This window comes from Mustela erminea, chromosome X, assembly GCF_009829155.1.
Source record: "Mustela erminea isolate mMusErm1 chromosome X, mMusErm1.Pri, whole genome shotgun sequence".
Lineage (NCBI taxonomy): Eukaryota > Metazoa > Chordata > Mammalia > Carnivora > Mustelidae > Mustela > Mustela erminea.
The window spans coordinates 12,751,493-12,769,781 of NC_045635.1; the positions used below are offsets into that span (position 1 = coordinate 12,751,493).

The following is an 18,289-nucleotide window of genomic DNA, read 5'->3' on the forward strand; positions in this document are numbered from 1 at the left end:
TTCCCCATGATCCAGCCGCTGCCACCACTATAGCCCAGCTCAAGCTGAGGGCCTCCAGGACCCCAGTCAGCCAGAAGTTGACAACCTGTGCCGGTCATTAGGCTTTTCCTCTCTAAGCTTCATGTCTGCCCACCCAGGTGCCTCGGTGTTCACCTTGGCCAGCGGCTCCCCGTTAGGCCCTGCCCTTGGGAGGCGCTAGAGGGCAGGCTGGAGGGGCGAGAGGCCTTGTCTCTGGGCTTTATCTGCAGAAATTTCACCTGGCCCTAGTTAGTTTCAGCCGTAGCAGCTAATTCCCATTTGCAGCTTTCCCCCAGAACCAACCTCATGGTGCCCCAGGAGACCCCAGCATCGAGGCCCCGTCATCACAGGTCTGGTCCCGCCCTCCCCAAGCTGGTCAGCCTCAATCATTCCAACTGCTTCTTTCCCCCCTCCAGTCCCAGGAGCAATTCCTGGAAAGGCCTACCTTAGTGTTTCCTTTTTGCCTTTTTGACTCTTCCAATATATGGGCTAATCATTCTTCCCCCCTCCCCCCAACCCTTGGTTAATCATTCCTTATATTACATTTTATCTGTGGAGTAAACGTCTCGTTGACATTATAACCAAATTTGCTGAGTGGGGCTAATTGTGGCTGCGGACTAATAAACTCAGCGGCAGATTTTCGCCCAGACTTTTCCTTGGCACTTACATTTCCCTGACCTTCCTCTGTTAAAGGTGGATTTGGAGCTCATTCTCTTGTTTCAGTCCTTTTGCTGCCTCTTCCCTTGCTCCACGCTCCGTGACTCGGTGACTGGCTTTGTCGCGCACAGAACAACATGAGCCTGGGCTTGGTTACAAATTTGGCAAGTCAACCGGTTGGTTGTTCTTTGCCCGTGGCTCTTTGGGCCCCCAGCCAGTAACAGGAGTCTGGAGGGAAGTCTAAGCAGCTGCCTACACTCTTTGCCCTAGGGACTGTCCCCAGGGCCCCACCCCGAGTGGACACTGCTGGCCTTCAGCGCCTAATTTAATTCTTACTGCCAGGAGTCGGAGTGGGGGTTTGGTTTGCACAGCCTTCTCTTGGTGAGTACTTCGTGTGTGACCGCACATGACCTTCTTTCTTCCTCGTGTTCAGCTGGGCTCTCTCAGATTTCTTCCTCTCATTCGGGGGCCTTCTCCTGACAAGTTTTGGTTCTCTTAGTCTCCTTTTCTTGCATGCTTAAAAAAAAGGCTGGGGAGGATGCCGTTTGGTTCAGTCGGTGAAGCCCCAGCTTTCTGGGGAGAAACCAACCCTTACGGAGCTACTCTGGGCTTTGTCTGCTTTGCGTGTTGTAATGTCTTTTGGTGTCTTTGAAGAAAACCAGCCACGGTGTAATGGGAAAATGGGAAATGAGGATTCGATTCCCGAGTGTGGCCCTTTAAGGCTGTGTTCTCCAAAACTGGGCAATCTTTTCGTGCAACACTTCTTGGCTACGATATTCGTTAGATCCTGGAGAAAAATGACCAATTGACAGATCCAGAAATTATAATATCATCTTGCAGTTAGAATTGTTTTGTAAAAAAGAGCTGTTGAGAAATTGGTCCTTTAAGATTTTGTTTGCATCTTGTGTTTTTGCGGGTGTGTCCATGTATGTTATACACGGGAGCTATTTTCTTTACCTCCTGATGGTATTGCTAAGATTAACTTGTAAAAGAGCTCTGTTTAGTTGGTTTAAAGGCAAGCACTTGTAAGAATGGGGTATTTTATTTTAGTTTTTAAAACATTTTAAGGTTTTAGTTATTTATTTGACACAGAGAGACAGAGAGACAGAGAGTGCATGCACACAGCAGGGGGAGTGGCCTAGGGAAAGGGAGAAGCAGGCTCTCCACTGAGCTGGGAGCCTCATGCAGTGCTCCATCCCAGGACCCTGGGATCATGACCTGAACCAAAGACAGACGCTTAACTGACTGAGCTACCCACATGCCCCAGAGTTGGGCATTTTATTTTATTTTATTTTATTTAAGATTTTATTTATTTATTTATTTGACAGAGAGAGAGATAGAGAGATCACAAGTAGGCAGAGGCAGGCAGAGAGAGAGGGGTAAGCAGGCTCCCTGCTGAGCAGAAAGTCCGATGCGGGGCTCCATCCCAGGACCCTGAGATCATGACCTGAGCTGAAGGCAGAGGCTTAACCCACTGTGCCACCCAGGCGCCCCAGAATTGGGCATTTTAAAACTCAGAAAGATGGAAACTAACGCAAACGTTGAAGTTGAAGTTCACATGATCTTGGGAAATATTTGGCATTAAAGCTAATTTAAGTCTATCGGTTTAATTACAATGGACATGTCTTTAGCATTATCACCATTGAATGTAAAAGTCTGTGTTATTTCTATTGCAAATTTTGTCAGAAAAGGGAAAAAACTTAGAGCTTTGTCTAACACTCCATGAAGTTTTATGGGTGATCTAAGACTGGAAATAATGAGGGTAGCAACTCTGTATGCAAGGAAAATGAGACTGGTTATTTATATAGGGAAAAGTTAAAACAAAATCTGACTGTAGAAAAGGAAAGTTGTAGTAGAAGGCTTCTGAGAAGGAAGTCTTTGGTAAGGAATTTTGTACATAGGACTAAGATTATAGAGAAGGAATACAGAAAACATTTATAAGGGAGTAATCAACACCTGGGGAAGAAAAGAAAGAGTAAAAGAGCAAAATAAGGCAGAAGTTGAACAGTAGTAAGATATTAACAGAAGCCTTAGCTGATTCTGAGGAGTTCCAGGGTTGGATTACCCTTCAGAACCATCCTAAAGTAGGGGAAGTGGGTTGAACTTCTAGAACAGCCATTTGATGTGACCACCTGGGAAGAGGGAAGGCTGTCCCAAGGCAGCTGTCTTTGGTCAAGGTCATCCCTGATGGCTTCAGAGTTGGGAATGGTTGGCAGCCTCCTCACACCTTAGAGTCTTTCATTCCTAATAGAGATTGCGGTCAGTGTATGACTGCGGCCACAGCAACTCTGATCCATGCAGTGCCCTGGATCTTTTTGTTAAACTAAGTTTATATCAACATGGGAGATGACAGGAAAAAGACTGCATGAAGTCTTTAAAAATTCATCTTGTTGCAGGGTGCCTGGGTGGCTCAGTTGATTAAGCATCCACCTCTTGATTTTGGCTCGGGTCAGGATCTCATGGTCATAAGATGGAGTCCCACGTCTTAAGATTCTCTCCTCCATTGCACGTATTCTCTCTCTGTCTCAAAGAAATAATAAAAGAAAAAAAATATTTAAATATGTCTTGTTGGAGTAAGAGTTTTAATACCAAGTACGTGGTATAGGCTTGGGATTTGATTTTCCTCTATCAAAATGACAGTTCTTTGAGATTAATGGTCTAAATGGTGAAGGTTTTTATCTTTTTTTTTAAAGATTTTATTTACTCATTCATTTGTCAGACAGAGATCACAAGTAGGCAGAGAGGCAGGCAGGGAGGCAGGTTCCCTGCTGAGCAGAGAACCCCACTCGGGCTTTATCCCAAGACACGTGATCCTGAGATCACGACCTAAGCCGAAGGCAGAGGTTTTGACCCACTGAGCCACCCAGGCGCCCCAAAGGTTTTTATCTTTAATCTGTCCAGAACAACAAAATTTGTATTTTCTCCTGTTTTCTTGACTTGAAACAATTGAAAATTAAACCTGCCCCTTTTTTCCAGAAGTCCTGCAAACCAAAGCTAGAGAACTTGAAGTAAACCTCCAGGAAAATCACCACACTGGCCCATGCTTGTCTGTTGCTTCATGAGTCACTCAGAAAGATCACCAGAACAAGTTTGTTCTAGCCATCCTGATTTGATGGATCTACCATTGGAAATTCCAGACTTTGAAATGATTATGGATGGGAGCAGTTTGATGGATCAAGGACAGCAAAGAGCTGGATGCAAAGGTGACCCATCAGCTATTGTCCAATGCTGAGGACCCTCCAAATTGTTTGATTCCTCAACGGAATAATCAACCAGACCTTTATGAAGGGTCTTACATAAGCTCGTAACCCTTATGAAGACCACAAAACACTTTATAATGGCTTCGGTACTACATCTAGACTTAGTTAAATACTAGCCCCAATATTCCCTGAAGAGCCTCAGAAGAACTAAAGAATGGGGATTTGGATACCCTACTGGCACTAAAACCAGCTGGAAATATAATGAATCCTTATCCCGGAACATCTTACACAAGAAACGGTTGGTTCACCATATTCACCAAAGCACCTATTATGGGTGAAATATATTCTTCAGTGGATCCAGAAGTATTTGGTGGGGCCCAATCATCAGATAACTATTCAAAAGTAAGACATTTGTAGTAGTAATAATATATTTATGCTAAAAATAATCCCAAGACGGGGACCCCACCAGTTCTAAAATATCTGTAACTTAGAGGCGCTGAACCTGGAGAAGACTGGCGAGTAGACTAGACCATAATGCCAGAAACAGGTTGTTTTGTTTTTGTTTTTAAGTAAGTCCTGTGCCTGACATGGGCTTGAACTCCTAGCCCTGTGATCAAGACCTGAGCCAAGATCAAGAGACTGATTAATCAACTGAGCCACTCAGGCATGTGTGCGTGCAGGCGTGTGTGTGTGTTTAAGAGATCTTAACCCATGAATATTTTGTGTTCTTTACCATTGTCTTTATGAACATAGTTTCTATTACCTTGAAAGTATATAATTAAAGCTGAGTCTTAGGGAAACCAGAACAAAATTCATGAATGTCTATACTCAAATATATAATATATGTATTTGAGATTTGAGTTTTTGAAATGCAGGTACTCTTCCAATATTCCATACGTGACAAGAACTTTGGATGTATCCACCTGCTGGAGCTGGCTCCCCAGTGTGTGCCGATCTACTAGAACTCTCTGTGGCCTGCCATCAATATGCCTGAGCAATCTGGGTATGAAGTAAAATCATTTTCTCAATCTTTTCGTGTCTGCCAGAAATGTGGAAGTGTATAGCAAACACTAAAATTGGCCAAATTCCTATAAGGACTAAAATCAGGGTTAACTCAGAAGGATGGTATTGGATAATCAAACAATAAGTTCTCTGTTCTCTGAAAAGGCAAATACTCCTTTTGCTACAACAACCCAAGTAGTATTCAACAAAAATGAAATTTAATGCTTTTTTAATTTAAGATTTTATTTATTTATTTGACAGAGAGAGAGATCACAAGTAGACAGAGAGGCAGGCAGAGAGAGAGAGGGGGAAGTAGGCTCCCTGCCAAGCAGAAAGCCTGATGTGGGGCTCGATTCCAGGACCCTGAGATCATGACCTGAGCCAAAGGCAGAGGCTTAACAAACTGAGCCACCCAGGTACCCCTGAAATTTAATTCTTTTTTTTTTTATTTTTAAGGTTTTATTTATTTATTTGACAGGCAGAGATTACAAGTAGGCTGAGAGGCAGGCAGAGAGAGAGGAGGAAGAAGGCTCCCCACTGAGCAGAGAGCCTGACTCGGGGCTCGATCCCAGGACCCCGGGATCATGACCCGAGCCGAAGGCAGAGGCTTTAACCCACTGAGCCACCCAGGCGCCCCTGAAATTTAGTTCTTGATGAAATAATACTCTTGGCTGCTTTAAAGGTTAATAGGAGCTTTTTTTTTCTTTGAAAATACTGAGGTGGACTAGTCAAACTAGCATGGTTAATTTAACTCCCATGGGCTCTTCGAGACATAGCTCAGATGTTACCTAAACCTTCCTTAAATTGCTCTACCACCAGAAGAAAATAGCCTTCAAGAAATTATCTTGTTGGGGCGCCTGGGTGGCTCAGTGGGTTAAGCCGCTGCCTTCGGCTCAGGTCATGATCTCAGGGTCCTGGGATCGAGTCCCACATCGGGCTCTCTGCTCAGCAGGGAGCCTGCTTCCTGCTCTCTCTCTTTCTCTGCCAGTCTCTCTACCTACCTGTGATCTCTCTCTGTCAAATAAATAAATAAAATCTTAAAAAAAAAAAGAAAAAAAAAGAAATTATCTTGCATAACTGTTACCTGTACCTTATGAATTACGTTGTTTGTATATGTCCCTGTCCATTACAGGCCTGGGTGCCCTCATTCTAAATCATGTCTAATACAGTGCTCAGAATGAAGTAGGTGCTCAAATGTTTAATTCATGAGTGAAAATTTTCTTTTTTTTCTTTTTTTTTTTTAAAGATTTTATTTATTTATTTGACAGACAGAGATCACAAGCAGACAGAGAGGCAGGCAGAGAGAGAGGAGGAAGCAGGCTCCCCGCTGAGCAGAGAGCCCGATGTGGGGCTCGATCCCAGGACCCTGGGATCATGATCTGAGCCGAAGGCAGCAGCTTAACCCACTGAGCCACCCAGGCGCCCCCCCCATGAGTGAAAATTTTCTATTGCCACCAAGTTTATCCTGGGGTGATCTTGGTCCTGTGGCTGGCTGAGGTCTCAGTGTAACTGAGGACTGTTACTACCAGGAAACATTCCAAGAGGTTGCACAAAGGTATATCAACGGGAGAGGAAGCACGAGAGACTGTGGACTCTGAAAAGCAAACTGAGGGTTTTGGAGGGGAGGGAGGTGGGGGGATGGGTGAGCCTGGTGGTGGGTATTAAGGAGGGCACGGATTGCATGGAGCACTGGGTGTGGTGCATTAACAGTGAATCTTGGAACACTGACAAAATAAAGTAAAAATTTAAAAAAGAGGTATATCACCTTGGGGAATTAAGGGTTTGGCTTTCATCTGTACAGTTTCCAAAAAATGAGTACCTTGTATCTATTCAGAGGCTTTAGTAAGTACTGGGAGCTTTCTGAGTGTTCTATTCTGCCAGGCAGTGGTGATCAGGAGTTCAATGGGCACAGTCCTCACCCTGACTTCATTGACCGCCTGGCTGGGGGGAAGAGTCCATTCAACAAGCCTTTCCAAGAACTGGACTGACTTGGGGTGAGAAGGACAACATGCTAGGGATGGATAACTTGCTACACCCAAGACACTCGGCACCAGAGGGGCTTCCTGGAGGGACCACGCAGAATATGTTCTCTCCAAAACACAGCCCTCAGGCCTGATTTACAAAGTCAAAATGTCCCTTTATTAAGAATAAGCAATGAAAGTGGTTCACTGGAGGGAAAGGTACACATCTCTACATTCTCTCTCTAGATAAATTCACATTAGGCATGAGGAGGATGAAGCCTTCGTCCCCACCCTAGGAATTAAGCTTGTGAATAGGGCCATTATTTTTGAATTTCTCTTTTTTTGGAACAAGATTCTCTCTCCCCCAAACTCCGCAGGGATGGCTTTGTCAGCTAGGCTTCCCTGACTCACCCTTTTCTCGGTTTCTAATCCTCTAATAGAAACACTGCTTCTTTAGATTTGTCAATACCTTTGATCATGTTATAGGGTATTGTTGGAGAAGAAGATTTTCCCTCTATCCTGCAACATTCTTCTAGCTAGTCTGAGAATCAAACTGACAAAGGACAGATTAACAAGAGAAAATACTTTTTTTTTTTTTTTTTTAGTTTTTGATACAGGGCTCGACCCAAGTACCCTGAGATCATGACCTGAGCCAAAGGCAGAGGCTTAACCCACTGAGCTACCCAGGTGCCCCTAAAATTTAATTATATACATATGAGGAATCAACACAGACATGAGTGTCCAAAGACAGACAAAATGAAGTATAAAGGAACTCCTGAACCAAGAAGAGAGTAGGGGTCTAGAACTTCAAAGGGAAGGAAAGCAACTTTCATGAAGATGAAAAATAAATGTTTGGTAAACAAGCATTTGGTGGGCCACCCACACAATGGGACACAAAGAGGAATTTGATCAAACAGGCTTGCTGGGTTCCTTCTTGTCTACCATACCTAGTTCTTGTCTAATAACAGTTACTTATGGTGCTAGCTCTCTCTCAACAGGTCCTCTGGATTCTTTTAGGCAGTTAGGAATAAGTAAGAAGGTTTCTTTCTGAGTGTTTTTGGCCATTACTTCTTTTCTTTTTTTTTTTTTTTTAAGATTTTATTTATTTATTTGACAGAGAGAGATCACAGTAGACAGAGAGGCAGGCAGAGAGAGAGAGAGGGAAGCAGGCTCCCTGCTGAGCAGAGAGCCCGATGTGGGACTCCATCCCAGGACCCTGAGATCATGACCTGAGCCGAAGGCAGCGGCTTAATCCACTGAGCCACCCAGGTGCCCTGGACATTACTTATTTTCAACTTGAAATAATCTGCACATTAAAGTGGCACATTTTGGAGGAGCTTGCCCTTGTCCCTTACAGTTTGATGATGTCTGTAATTTACTGTCAGCAAAAAGTGTAGTAGTAGTAGCAGCAGCTGTGTGTGTGTGTGTTGCATTAAATTAAGGGCTGGCAATGACTCAGGACCTGACCCCGCAGGGCTGGTCAGCTGTATTAATCATGGAGTCCATATTCCATGTTACAGTTACAAGTGCTTCTGTCAGTCATAGCTCATCAAACCAGCAGCTTTACTAAGTAGCAGAATGAAGGTTACAAATTGGTTTTCAGGGGCGTCTGGGTAGCTCAGTGGGTTAAGCCTCTGCCTTCAGCTCAGGTCATGGTCTCAGGGTCCTAGGATCAAGCCCTGCATTGGGCTCTCTGCTCGGCAGGGAACCTGCTTCCCCTCTCTCTCTGCCTGCCTCTCTGTCTACTTGTGATCTCTCTCTGACAAATAAATAAAATCTTTATTAAAAACAGAAATTGGGGGCGCCTGGGTGGCTCAGTGGGTTAAGCCGCTGCCTTCGGCTCAGGTCATGATCTCAGGGTCCTGGGATCGAGGCCCACATCGGGCTCTCTGCTCAGCAGGGAGCCTGCTTCCCTCTCTCTCTCTCTGCCTGCCTCTCCATCTACTTGTGATTTCTCTCTGTCAAATAAATAAATAAATCTTTAAAAAAAAAAAAACAGAAATTGGGGGGCGCCTGGGTGGCTCAGTGGGTTAAAGCCTCTGCCTTCGGCTCAGGTCATGATCTCAGGGTCCTGGGATCGAGCCCCGCATCGGGCTCTCTGCCAACAGGGAGCCTGCTTCCTCCTCTCTCTCTCTCTGCCTACTTGTGATCTGTCTGTCAAAAAAAAAAAATAGAAATTGGTTTTCATTGGTGGAATTAGTAATTTGTTAGTGTAACAGTGAGAGAAGTGGGCTTGGATTGGTAAAATCAGTAATACTCAAGACTTGCGTTGTTCAGAGTATGTGAGACTCTTGTCACCCTTGCACTGACAGGACATGACAGCCTAGCAAGTTGGAAGCCTGTTCCCTTAGGGATGATACTGTAGGCTAAAGCTCTAAATGGCCCTGTGTCCAGCTATGTACTCTGAGAGTTCCAGCTCCCCGATAATATTTAGGAGGCCAACGGAATCCTCTCTCTGTAATCATGGTAAGTCTACTCTGACTGTCTTGCTTTTCCTACAAAGTGATAGTCAGAGCACGTGAAACAACAGAGAGCTGGGACATCCCTGAACTTACTATTCATAAAAACTATTTTGGGTGCTGGGTGGCTCAGTTGTTAAGTGTCTGCCTTCAGCTCAGGTCATGATCCTGGGGTCCTGGGATCGAGTCCCGCATCGGGCTCCCTGCTCAGCGGGAAGCCTGCTTCTCCCTCTCCCTCTGCCTACCTCTCTGCTCACTTGTGATCTCTGTCTGTCAAATAAATAAATAAAATCTTTTAAGAAAAACTGTGCCTCAGATACATGGCTGCTTAATCAACATCTGAATAGATGGGCCCATATTCAGGTTATGTGCAGAGCTCCTAGGGAGCCTGGGGAGAATATTCTCTACCTAATGAGGAGGAACTGTTTATCTCAGGACCTTCACCTTCCTGGCAGGCACAGTTCTTAACAGATGACAATTCCTTGAGCAAATGTAAGAATAATTAATAAAGACAGAACACGGGGTGCCTTTTTAAGACTCACAAAACAAACAAACAAAAAATGATAGCCCTCACAAGCCTAAAATATAATCTTAACAATGGATCCCAGCAGAGATAAGCGAAGTGCTTTATAGAGCTTTGGACTAAGTCTTGATAGTGACCTTTTTGAAGACCTTTATGATAAAAATCTAAACAAAGAATGGGTCTATAAAAAAATCAGATTAGTCTGACCCAAGGAAGAAGAGAATGATCCAGGACCTGAAGGACCAGGCAGAAGGTATTCTTGCTCTGACCAGTGTTGGAAGCTGTGTATCACCTCTATTATGCTACCATCTTCTTTAGAAGTCAACCACTAAGCCTGGCCCACAGCCTGAGGAGGGGAACCAGACTCCATCTTTTGGAGGAAGGAGCATCGACGAACCTATGGACGGATTTTAAAACCGCCATTGCCCATGTTAAACATGTTACAGGAAAAACAAACAAACAAACAAAAAATGTTATAGGACCTCTAAAATTCATATTTATCTCAGGAGCAGTAATAGCTATGTTTCTCTCAAGCAACCACTTTGTCTTTATTTTACAGTGTTGTAAATCACTCTATAAATTGTGTTTTCCTCTTTTCTCAGCTGTCAAGAAGCACAGAATAAAAATTTGGTTCACCTCCAGCTTATGCACAAGACCTCAAGGTATGTGTTTTACGGATTCAAGTCACCCATGACTTCATCTTATTTTTCCCTAACCTTTCACATTCACTTTCTCCTCATGTCCTTCCCCCCCATATATACATAGGAATGAAAGAATAGCATGATCTAGATCTATATCTCTACATACACACATATACCCAAGCCCCTTTTGAAACAAGGCCATGTATAAATAAAATAAATACAATTAAATATTTTTCATCTTTTAAGACTTGATGTCACCTACGTAGTTCTTTTGTTTTTGTAATGACGATAACTACTGACTTTTTTCCATACATACTTAACACAGAAAATCATGACGTGAAAATACTTTCAAATCTCACCACCCAGGGAAACACATTATTAACATTTTGATTAATATCCTTTTAAATACCTCTTTATAAACATACAGGCAATTCTATACAAATGGATTTTTTTATTGAAGGATCATTGACACACAATGTTACATTAGTTTCAGGTGTACAACATAGTGGTTTGACAACAGCACTATACATTATGCTGTGTTCACCACAAACGAAGCTACCATCTGTCACCATACAAAGCTATTACAATACTATTGACTATATTCCATACGCTGTACCTTTTATCCCTGTGACTTATTCATTCCATGACTGGAAACCTTTACCTCCCCCCTTCACCCCTTCTGTCATCCCCTACCTCCTCCCCAATGGATTTTTTTTGAAAAAAAATTTTTTTTGAAGTAAGCTCTACACCCAATATCGGGCTTGAACTCACAACCCAGAGACCAAGAGTCACGTGCTCTACCGACTGAGCCAGGCAGGCACCCCTAGAATTTTTTCTTTTAAAGCTCACTATGGGGGAACCTGGGTGGCTCAGTGGGTTAAAGCCTCTGCCTTCGGCTCAGGTCATGATCCCAGAGTCCTGGGATTGGGCCCCACATCAGGCTCTCTGCTTGGCAGGGAGCCTGCTTCCCTTCCTCTCTCTGCCTGCCTCTCTGCCTACTTGTGATCTCTGTCAAATAAATAAATAAAATCTTTTAAAAAAAAGTAAAGCTCACTATGTTATGTATGTTTTCTAGGTTAAATTAAAAAAGTGTTTATCTTTCTTAGTAGCTGCGTGGTGTTTGTGCCATTATTTAACTACTACACATTTTGACACTAAGCTCCCTGAACACGTTAGAAAAAGCATTACCCCTACTTTATTATGTGTCTTGTTGGGAATTTTACCCTTAAGAAGGTGAGGCATGGGGCGCATGGGTGGTTGGGCAGCTGTTCGGCTCAGGTCATGATCCCAGTCCTGGAATTGAGCCCTTCATAGGGCTCCCTGCTCAGCAGGGAGTCTGCTGATTCTTCTGACCCTCCCCCCTCTTGTATTCTCTCTCTCAAATAAATGAATAAAATCCTAAAAATAAAAAAAGGGTGAGGTATGGTGGCCGAGACCATCAACTTTATACAGAATCTGGCTATGGGTTCATTACCTACTGCTCTACTTTTGAAATCTCAAAGCTGGACTGAGGTGTTCTGCCCATGAGATAAAATACTGATACTTTCCCCAAATTTACAGAAATAATTAAAATTGATAGATGTAATTTCCACAATATTGAAATTTACTCTCGTGTATTATTACATTTTTAGCACCTGCTACCACTGTCTTGTATTTAACTTTAATAAAAAATAGTAGGGGTGCCTGGGTGGCTCAGTGGGTTAAAGCCTCTGCTTTCAACTCAGGTCATGGTCTCAGGGTCCTGGGATTGAGCCCCATGTTGGGCTCTCTGCTCCGCAGGGAGCCTGCTTCCTCCACTCTCTCTCTCTGCCTGCCTCTCTGCCTACTTGTGGTTTCTCTCCCTCTGTCAAATAAATAAACTCTTAAAAAAAAAAAAAAAGAATTTCATGAGGGTCCGTGACTTTCAGAGGCTCAGTCATTAGAGATCTAGTTCTATCAGATGGAAATGGAATATTCCTGAGCAAAACTGCACCCCCTGCCCCAATCCCGTCAAGAAAACAAAACCAAAAACAAAAACCGATTCAGCAAACCGATTTGTTGTTGTTTTAAAAGATTTTATTTGACAGAGAGAGAGAAAGAAAGGGAACAAGCAAAGGGAGTGGGAGAGGGAGAAGCAGGCTTCCCGCCGAGCAGGGAGCCGTGTGGGGCTGGAGTCCAGGACCCCGGGGATCACAACCTGAGCCAAAGGCAGACACCTAACGACTGAGCCACCCAGGCGCCCCGCTAACGTAATTTGTTTAAAAATTTCAGTAACGAAACGACTACCGGAGAAAACAGGATACATTCGACATGTATTAAGCGCCAACTAAGAGTGGAGAACTGTGCTAGAAGACCCGGTGGTTCAGCCAAGGTGAAAAGGACGCAGCTCCCACCTCGCAGGAGTTCAGGACAGGTAAATGGTGCTGAGAGTTCTGGTGGATGATCAAGGCTCAGAGCAGGTGTCCCAGCCAGAAACCTCAAATTCTGAAAGCCATTACATCTCTCCCGCCTTGAAAGTCACGATTTCCCCTTATCCCTAATCATTTGGGTTCAATTCCGAAGAGGAGCAACAAAAACAAAAACACAACAACATGTCCCCACTCCCGCTCCCTCCCAAACCCGGTACAATTCCTAAACTTTTCCCTCAGGATAATCAAGAGTACCTTCCGGTACCAGTACGTCGCTTTCAGAAAACTACAAGTCCCAGTAGGCTGCACGCGCAAGCCGGCGGACACTCTCCCCCGTTCAGAACACCGCCTTACGCTCCAATCCTGAGCAGGGCCTGCGAGCCGTGGCCGCGAAGCCTGCTGGGACTTGTAGTCCGCTTCAGATTCTTTTTCCCTGTCTGCGCAGACTCGCACGGCCTGTGTTAGCCCTTCGGCCCTGCAGAAGCTCAGCCCAGACTTCAATGCTCCCCACCCCCATTCCGCTCCATCCCCTCGGGGGCCAACCTCCTCCGGTCACGTGGGAGGACATTCATGCGGCGATTGGCCGTGGGGGCTCAGGGGCGGGGCGCGGGGGCCCTGAAAGGTTCCTTGCCCCTTGTAGGGCCGCTTGTTTGGCTGCTGCCGTCACCTCATGGCGACGCGGCTAGAAGAGGCAGCGCGGGGTAGAGGCGGCGGCGGCGCCGAAGAGGCTATTGAGGCCGGACGGGGCGGACGGCGACGCAGCCCGCGGCAGAAGGTCAGCCTGGGAGACGTCTGCGTTGTTGTCCGGCCGGGGAAATGCCCGGGCTAGATTTTTCGGGGTTCACATCTTCACTCTCTCCGGTTACCTTTAGCCACGGGACGAACATCCGGCCTTCTTCCTTCCCGGGGGTGACGACAGCGGGAGCGGGTCGGGGGGGATTTGGGACTGAGATGGATGGGATAGGAGGGAGCGAAGGTTGGGGTTTTGGGGCGCGCGACAGAGGTGGGAGATGGCAGGGGGCGAAGTCTGGTGTGAGGGGGAAGGGGTGCGAGGCGGGGGCGCGCCAGGTGTGACAGCCACGTGCGGCCGATGCCGGGGAACCCCGGGCGCCAGGTGTTCCTTCTCCTAGCCCCCGCCCTCGGCGGGCTCTCGGTGCTCCCGGCGCAATCCGAGGGCTGCCTGGGTCAGGGGCTGGCCTGGCTCTTGCCCGGCAGGTGCGCAGGGCGCGCTGCGGGGTGCGCCGGGGCGGCGCGGGCGAGGCTGTTGCGCAGTAAGATAACAGCGCGGGAGCTGGGGTTGCACTGCGCCCCCCTTCCCCCGCCCCCCTGCGCTCCCCGCCACTGCGCGGGCGGGCGAGCGCCACGGGGCTGGAGGAGCCACTCGGTTCCCGGGTCACAGGGCTCGTCTCTGGGCACTACGGGCCTGGTTACACGTGGGACCGGGACCCGTGATGGGAAGACGATGCTGGTGGACCTGGGTCCCACAGGGTTGGGGGCAGCATCGCGTGAAAGCCGGTTTTCCCCTTTAGTCCTCTCTCCCCTTTTTTGCTCTTTCTTTATTTACCCTCCTTTCTTTTCTTTCTTTTTTCTTGGGTGAGCGGAAACTTGAGCGCCTCCCCCACCCTGGCCTTTGGTCTCTCTTAATCTGGGAGACAGACTGGACCGTTCCCCTTGCCTTACTTGACTCACGTCAAGGAGTTTTCAGTGTCTCCCTGGATACAGGAAAATCGAGACCTTCAGAATGGGAGAATTCCACTTGTTCTGGAGTCAGTGGGTGGAGTTCGAAAAAGATTGCACAACAAATGGGGTACAGGGCTTTCAGGACCCAGGAATGGAAATCCGTGGGGAAAGGCGCTGGAAAGGTGGAAATCCCGTCTCTTTTTCCTTACAGTGGAACGTATTGAAACGTTCAACTTGTTGGACGTCCTGCTTGATCACTCAGCTATTTAATATTACTTAATTATGCATTTGAATACTCTCAAAAATCACTCCTGTGTGAAATTACGAAATAATATTTTTCTTATGAGATTTATGAGCTTGAAAAAGGAGAACAAAGGTTTGGTTTACATCTGAGCCAAGTGTCAAGAATTGGCTTTAAGGAGCCTCTTTCTAAGGTGGTTATTTTCATATCTCCCTGCATAAGGGTATTACTACTTCTCAGTTACCTCTCTTTCTCTTTCTTTCTTTGTACTCTAAAATAAAGATCCAGTACTTGAAGGACTGAAAAAAAAGCTGTGGATTGAATGTACTCTAGGGTTTCAAAACTGTCACTTTGGACACTTCATTTATTCCCTGAGGGTGGGGAGCCAATCTCAGTGTTGGATTTCATAGGTCCCCCAGGGGAGGACTCTGATAAAAAGCCACTGCAATTGAGGATATAAGTTCCCGTTTATGCCACTAGGATAAGGACCGAAAGTCTGAATTAGGAACTGAGGTTTAATCAACTAGCATTTTAAAAGACCGAGATAAGAGGTAATGACCCTTTGAGGCAGCACTCTGGGTAACAGCTGGATATGAATAGTCATGTGTATCTGTACTGTCTCATCCTGTACCTTTTTTCTTTTGCTCATGTTTTTCTGGGCATCTTCTTCCTTTTGATTTACAATTGGCTATGACCTGGAATTGAAATACTTGGGTTAAATATTAGTTTTTGAATTTTCGTGTAAAAAAATTGGGTGACTATCTTGTGTCTGTGAAACTAACTTATTTCTTTATGACTCCTAATTTTTTTATTTCCTCTGGGTTACCAGCTTGAAAGAATATTCCTAATTCTAACTTGATTTGTACTGTATTTTTTCAGGAAGCAGAAATGATGTTTAACTAATTGGAATGTTTTGAAAATACTGAGGGAATTAAAGAAGAGTGACTGTTTAGTCACTGACTTAAAGGGAAAAACAACTGGAGACAGGCTTTATTGGCTCCTAGTTGTTTGAACCATCCACTTAGTCATTCTTCGCCAGCTCAGTTAATTGTGGCATCATTTCATAACTACATCCCATTTGAATGGTCTCTTGAGGTAACTCTTTGCTTCTGAAGTTAATATTATAGTACATTTCTAAGGGTCTCTTGAATTGTCTAAAACTGTGCTATCTGATATGATAGCTACTATCTGCATATTTAATTGAAATTAAGTAAGGGATGCCTGGGTGGCTCAGTCGGTTAAGTATCTACCTTTGGCTTGGGTCCTGGGATGGAGACCTACATCAGGCTCCCCATTCAGCCCTTCTGCCCTTCACCTCACTCGTGCTCTCTCGCTCTTTCTCAAATAAATAGATAAAATCTTTAAAAAAAAGAAATTACATAAAAATAAATATTCCATTCTTCCCTCATACTAACCACATTTCAAGTGTTCAGTAGCCAATATGGCTAGTGGCTACTGTGTCAGAGCAGATCCAAAATATTTACAACACTGTGTAAAATTCTGTTGGACAACATCTAAAAAGATGGAATATACATTGTCAAGTATTAGAGGCATTTTTTAGAACACCAAGGGCATGGGGCGCCTGGGTGGCTCAGTCATTAAGTGTCTGACTTAGGCTTAGGTCATGGTCCCAGGGTCCTGGAATTCAAGCCCCACATCAGGCTCTCTGCTCAGCAAGGAGACTGCTTCTCGCTCTCCCTCTGTTCCCCCTACTTGTGCCCACTCTCTGTCAAATAAATAAATAAAATCTTAAAAAAAAAAACCCAAAACCCAAGGTCATTACTGTGTAAATTTTTTTTTAAGGTTTTATTTATTTATTTGACAGAGAGAGAGAGAGATCACAAGTAGGCAGAGAGGCAGGCAGAGAGGAAGGGAAGCAAGCTCCCTGCTGAGCAGAGAGTCTGATGTGGGGCTGGATCCCAGGACCCTGACATCATGACCTGAGCCGAAGGCAGTGGCTTAACCCACTGAGCCACCCAGGCGCCTCTACTGTGTAAATTTCTGTGTAGAATTTGTTTTAGGAGATTTAATTAAAAATTAATGGACACTGTTTTTTGAGCAGTTTTAGCTTACAGAAAGATTGAATATCAATTACAGAGTTCCCATATATTCTTCACACATTGTTTCCCCTGTTATTTACATCTTGCATTAGTGTGGTGCATTTGTTAGAATTGACTAGCTAATATTGATACATTGCCATTAACAAAAGTCCATAATTTGCGTTGGGGTTCATTCTTGGTATTATACAGTTTAAGAGGTTGGGGCTTTTTTTTTTTTAGATTTTTATTTTTCTTTTTTTGACAGAGATCACAAGTAGGCAGAGAGGCAGGCAGAGAGAGGAAGGGAAACAGGCTCCCTGCTGAGCAGACAGCTCAATGCGGGTCTCGATCCCAGGACCCTGAGATCATAACCTTAGCCGAAGGCAGAAGCTTAACCCACTGAGCCACTCAGGCACCCCCGGTTTAAGAGTTTTGACAAATGTATAATGACCTGCATCCACCATTACAGTATCCTACAGAATAGTTTTCACTGCCCTGAAAATCCCCTATTTATCCCTCCTTGATAGCCACTGATGTTTTTACTATCTGTGTAGTTTTGCCTTTTCCAGAAAGTCTAAGGTAGGTTTGATTTGGTTTTTAATACTAGATTTTAAAAAATTTTTATTTATTTATTTATTTGACAGAGCACAAGCAGGACGAGCAGCAGGGAGAGGGAGAAGCAGGCTTCCCACTGAGCAAGCAGCCTGATGTGGGGCTCGATCCCAGGACCCTGGGATCTCGACCTGAGCCAAAGGCAGAAACCTAACTGACTGAGCCATCCAGGTGTCCCTTAATACTAGATTTTTGATGGGAAATGTTAAAAATGATTGAATTGCTGTTAAACTTATTTATAAAGGGGCACCTGGGTGGCTCAGTCAGTTGGGTGCTTGCCTTTACCTCGGGTCATGATCTCAGGGTCTTGGGATCGAGTCCTATATCAGACTCCCTGCTCAGCGGGGAGACTGCTTCTCCCTCTCCTACTCTTACTGCTTGTGCTCTCTTTTGCTGTCTCTGTTGCTATCTTTGTCTCTCTCTCTCTCAAATAAATAAAATCTTTAAAAAATATTTTTAGGTCCGTAAACCATTTGGAAGGATAAAGGTATGTAACCAAGGCTCAAGTTAACCAAATCTTGTATCTACATAGCGACCTATAATTTTTACAGCGCTATTGCACTTTTGTTAACTCTTAAGCATCACTGGATGCTGTGGAGAAGGCTGGAGGAACTGACATTGCCCTCATTTACAGATGACAAACTGCTCAGCAAGGTCAAGTGATTTGCCCAAGGGGTGAAGCCAAGTCTAAAAACCAATACCCTGTCATCTAGACTACGGTAATAAGTAGTGTACTAGTGGGTGAATAGTATGGATTTTGGAGTCAAGACTCTTGGCTCTCTGCCACTTGCTTTATTAGCTGTGCAACCTTGGGTGAGTTTCTCAATCTTTCTGAACCTCAGTTGCATCATCTGTAAAGTGGCTATGAT

The 18,289-nt window shown here is 44.9% G+C and overlaps 1 protein-coding gene and 1 long non-coding RNA gene across 3 annotated transcripts in view; both read left to right on the forward strand.

The window, feature by feature from the left end:
- The first annotated feature begins 426 nt into the window (after positions 1-426).
- Positions 427-12,848, forward strand: LOC116583161. Of its 2 annotated transcripts, none has more exons than XR_004282634.1 (5): positions 427-1,056; positions 3,652-4,277; positions 4,751-4,878; positions 10,423-10,482; positions 12,712-12,848. It is a non-coding gene; the product is annotated as an uncharacterized LOC116583161 (long non-coding RNA). The 2 variants fall into 2 exon arrangements; XR_004282633.1 differs by having other exon boundaries at positions 3,652-4,173.
- Positions 12,849-13,451: 603 nt separating this feature from the next.
- TXLNG (taxilin gamma) overlaps positions 13,452-18,289 on the forward strand; it is a 58,170-nt gene continuing 53,332 nt past the window's right edge. The window contains exon 1 of the mRNA XM_032329571.1: positions 13,452-13,623. Coding sequence (XP_032185462.1) covers positions 13,519-13,623 — 105 coding nt within the window. The 5' untranslated portion in view covers positions 13,452-13,518. The remainder of the gene's footprint in view (positions 13,624-18,289) is intronic.